The sequence below is a fragment of the Meleagris gallopavo genome, chromosome 2, assembly GCF_000146605.3.
Source record: "Meleagris gallopavo isolate NT-WF06-2002-E0010 breed Aviagen turkey brand Nicholas breeding stock chromosome 2, Turkey_5.1, whole genome shotgun sequence".
In the NCBI taxonomy this organism is placed as follows: domain Eukaryota; kingdom Metazoa; phylum Chordata; class Aves; order Galliformes; family Phasianidae; genus Meleagris; species Meleagris gallopavo.
Window position 1 is genome coordinate 103,948,562 of NC_015012.2, and position 3,804 is coordinate 103,952,365.

At 48.2% G+C, this 3,804-nt stretch overlaps 1 protein-coding gene across 1 annotated transcript in view; it reads left to right on the top strand.

Moving 5' to 3' along the window:
• LOC104910032 (nuclear GTPase SLIP-GC-like) overlaps positions 1-3,798 on the top strand; it is an 8,907-nt gene extending 5,109 nt beyond the window's left edge. Inside the window, exons 12-17 of the mRNA XM_019613356.2 lie at positions 913-1,070; positions 1,633-1,765; positions 2,219-2,327; positions 2,975-3,111; positions 3,452-3,542; positions 3,691-3,798. Coding sequence (XP_019468901.1) covers positions 913-1,070; positions 1,633-1,765; positions 2,219-2,327; positions 2,975-3,111; positions 3,452-3,542; positions 3,691-3,740 — 678 coding nt within the window. The 3' untranslated portion in view covers positions 3,741-3,798. The remainder of the gene's footprint in view (positions 1-912; positions 1,071-1,632; positions 1,766-2,218; positions 2,328-2,974; positions 3,112-3,451; positions 3,543-3,690) is intronic.
• Positions 3,799-3,804: the final 6 nt, after the last annotated feature.

Consider the following 3,804-nt stretch of genomic DNA (forward strand, 5'->3'; position numbering starts at 1 on the left):
AAGTTGAAGGAGGTAAGATTTAGTTTGGATGTCACCACAGTGTGAGAGTGGTGAGGTGCTGGAACAGGCTGCACAGAGAGGCCTGGAGGTGTTCAAGGCCAGGTTGGATGGGGAATCCTGGTCTGGTATTAAATGTGGAGGTTGGTGTCCCTGCATGTGGCAGGGGTTGGAGATTCATGATCCTTGAGGTCCCTTCCAACCTGGGCCATTCTGTGTGTGTGATTGTGTGGTTCTATTGTTGTGTGGTTCTATTGTTGTGTGGTTCTATTGTTGTGTGGTTCTATTGTTGTGTGGTTCTATTGTTGTGTGGTTCTATTGTTGTGTGGTTCTATTGTTGTGTGGTTCTATTGTTGTGTGGTTCTATTGTTGTGTGGTTCTATTGTTGTGTGGTTCTATTGTTGTGTGGTTCTATTGTCAGCTTGCTCTTGCTCACTGATCACTGGCAAATGTTTTTAAGTTTGTGGGTTAAGAGATAAGCTATGTTCTTGCTGCTATTCAGTGTTACTTTAGCTTAGCAATGAGAGTTTGAGTCCAGGGAAAGAAACATGGGCATGTTAAGGAGATGCCGTGCCTAAAGACAATAGCCAGTTGCCTGCCCATGTTGCTCCATGGCTACATGCCAACAGGACTGGCCAGGTCTTGGATGTGCACTGGATGGGGATGGTGTGGAGCCCAGGGATGGCTGGGATGGCTTGGCTGTCCTGCTGGGACACAGAGAGGCATGGGAGGCCCACCATCTGAGCATGGGTTTCTCCTCCAGCTAGTGAAGGAAGAAGTAGCTTCACGAGGTAGTATTGGCCTTATTTTGTTTTAGTTTAGGAAGCTCTGCAGTTGCACAAGAAGAGCTTGGCCCTTGGGGCAATACTGCTGCTGGGGATTCTATTCATGCCAGCTGTTTTTCTCCCTCTGCAGAAAGGCGAAACATCCTCTGGCTTCCACAGGACCCTGAAAGCTGTGTGTGTGAGGGAGGGAGTGTATGTGTCCCGTGTCTTCAATCGCATAGACATCAACAACTGCCTGGCTGAGCCCATCTATGCAGAAATTGGGGTGATGTTTGCAAACATATTCAGGTGAGAATGGTGGGTGAGCAGGGAGTGATCTTGGAAACTCAAAGAAAAGAGTTTTCCTGGAAAGACTCGGCAGACAACCTGGTTTGGGAAGCATAAGGCTCTATATTTCTTCCTCTCCAAGAAACTGAGATAGCATTATGTTGTCTAGTCACTGGACAAACTAAAGATGCCCCACCATAATTCACCTACTTACACAAAATATTTGATGGATTTATCATGGAATCATTACAGTTGAGAAAGACCTCTACAATCAATCATCAAGTTCAACCTCCAACCCAATCTCACTATGCCCACTAGCCATGACCATACATAAAATCATAGAACCATTTAGGTTGGAGAAGATCACCATCACCAACCCCAACCCATTCCCACCATGCCAACTGACCATGTCAGTGCCACAGCAACTTGCTCCTCTCTCCTTCTCTGTGTCCTCTGCCTTGGGACTCCCCAGCTGCCCTGTCCCATGAACTCTCCTGTGCCTGGCCAAGCAGGGCCCAGGAGGGACAGCAAGGTGGGGAAAGCCTGCTGGGATCTAACAATCATTGTGGTCTCACACACACAGAAATCAGGCACTCACAAGGACCAGCCTGCAGACTTCAATCAATGAGTTCAGCGAGGAGATAAAAGACAAACTTAAGGACTTTGGGATGGTTACAAACATGGACATGTCCAAGCTCAACTTCCTCAAGCAAGAGGTGAGTTTAAGATGGGGGAAAGACTCAGAGGATGCAGAGTAGGGCAAAATCAGAGCTGCAGTGTGTAAGCAGCTTTGGATGGAGATCTGGAGCACCCTCTAACAACCAGCTTCAGGGGTAGTAGAATTGTTTTTCATGCTGATCCAGTGAGTTTCATCCACAGAATGACCCACTATGTTTGGCAGATGCCTTGCCTAGAGGTAGTGGAAAGTAAATGGGAACCCCAGGCGAGCAGATCAGGATGGATCTGATGCCAAGCTGCAGAACTGATAACAAAGGCCCATGCTGCAGGGTGCTCCTAGGGGGAGGGTTCACGGGGTGCAAATTCAGGGTGTGATGCATGCCTTGGAGGCCATGCTATTGAATGAACAGCCTGAAGACAGGCTCACTGCTCCTGCTGCTGGCCACTGAGGGTTTGGAGATGCTGTAAATGCTCTGCATTAATTCCTGCAGATCGACATCATAATGAGAGCTATAGATAGAGAAATTCTTTTGAAAAAGAAGGCTATCTATGAATCTCTTGAGTGGACCATCCAAACCATCCTGTTGCCGTGTTATAAAGGTAGGACTGGTTCTCCATCTAGCTAACTCTTTGTCTGAGGCTGTGAGTTCACTGTATGGCCATGGACACATTTTCCCAGCTCGGATGAGACTTCTCAGTACAGAGCCTGAATTCTCCGAAGGAGGATGTGTAAATCTGTGCTGATGTGTGACGCACTCAGCAGGTCACAGTCTTCCTAGCAGGAAAGAAAGCATTTGAGTGCCAAACTCTATTGCAGCAATTCCTTGTGTTTTTGGTATCTTTGTCCCATCCCACAATGGGTATGGCCTGAAGGGCTTTGGAAGGAGGTTTTGCTGTTGGATATATGAACACGTAACTCTGGGAAGAGGGAGATCAAGAGGTAGAAGTCTACCAACAGAGGGTTCATGGGCTTTAACACATGCTTTACATCTGAATACCACTCCAGCTCCTCTTTAAAGGCCTTCTATGTATTAGGAGAAAGTTCTTCTCCAAAAGAGCAGTGCTGCAGTGGCCCAGGGAGGTGGTGGGGTCACCAAACCTGGAGGTGTTCCAGAACCATGGGGATGTGGCACTGAGGGATGTGGGCAGTGGGCACGGTGGGGTGATTTGGGGATCTTGGAGGTCTTTTCCAACCTGAATGATTTGATGATTCCATGATTTTGATGTTTCCCACCATTGCATAACAGAGGCTGCTAATATACGTGGGAAGGATACCTGTGCGCGAATCAAAGCCACGCTGATGCAGAACATTGAGCTGGAGGTGCGGAAGGCAATGTTTGAAAAAGCAAAGGAGAGGATGATGAGTCAGTTCCAGGATCTGACTGTGAGTCGTGCTGCAAAAATTGCTGTTGGAAGACCAGGCTGTGTGAGCAGAAATTGGGATGGACGAGCAATGGTCTAGGGGGCATGGTGGTGATGGGTTGATGGTTGGACTTGGTCATCGTAAAGGTCGTCTCCAACCACAATGGTTCTATGATGCTATGACTCGATCCCCTCGTTTGCTGTGAGCTCTTACTTTGTTCCATTCGTTTCCTGATTTCTGTCTCTGCTCTCTTCCTCCTTACCGTGCTTCCCCAGCAAGCATCTTGGCCGTGGCAATACCATCACTCGCATTCCCCTGTTGGCCATCCCAGCAGAATGACACTCATGCTCTCTGGTTGCAGGAGCAGATCACCTCCAAGCTCAGCAAGGACTTCCTCAGCATGCTGGGCATCGCGTTCTGCCAGAACGACCAGCTGATGAACGCACTGCCGGGTATGGGCTGGGCTCTGACTGGGCCACAAGTGCTGCGACGGATGTGGGGTGTGCACATCCCTGGGGCATTGCATCTCTCCCTTCATCCGTACTTCACATGTTAGCATTCCATTAAGGAAAACATCTATATCGACTCTTTTCCTTTCAGATTTTCAGGGGGAATGCCAAGAAATCCAGAATTTGCTGAGTACACTGTGACAACTGGAATGACCAGAAAGGTCCTGCAAGAAGAAGCTCTCAATTTGTTTTTTAGCTTTTTTTT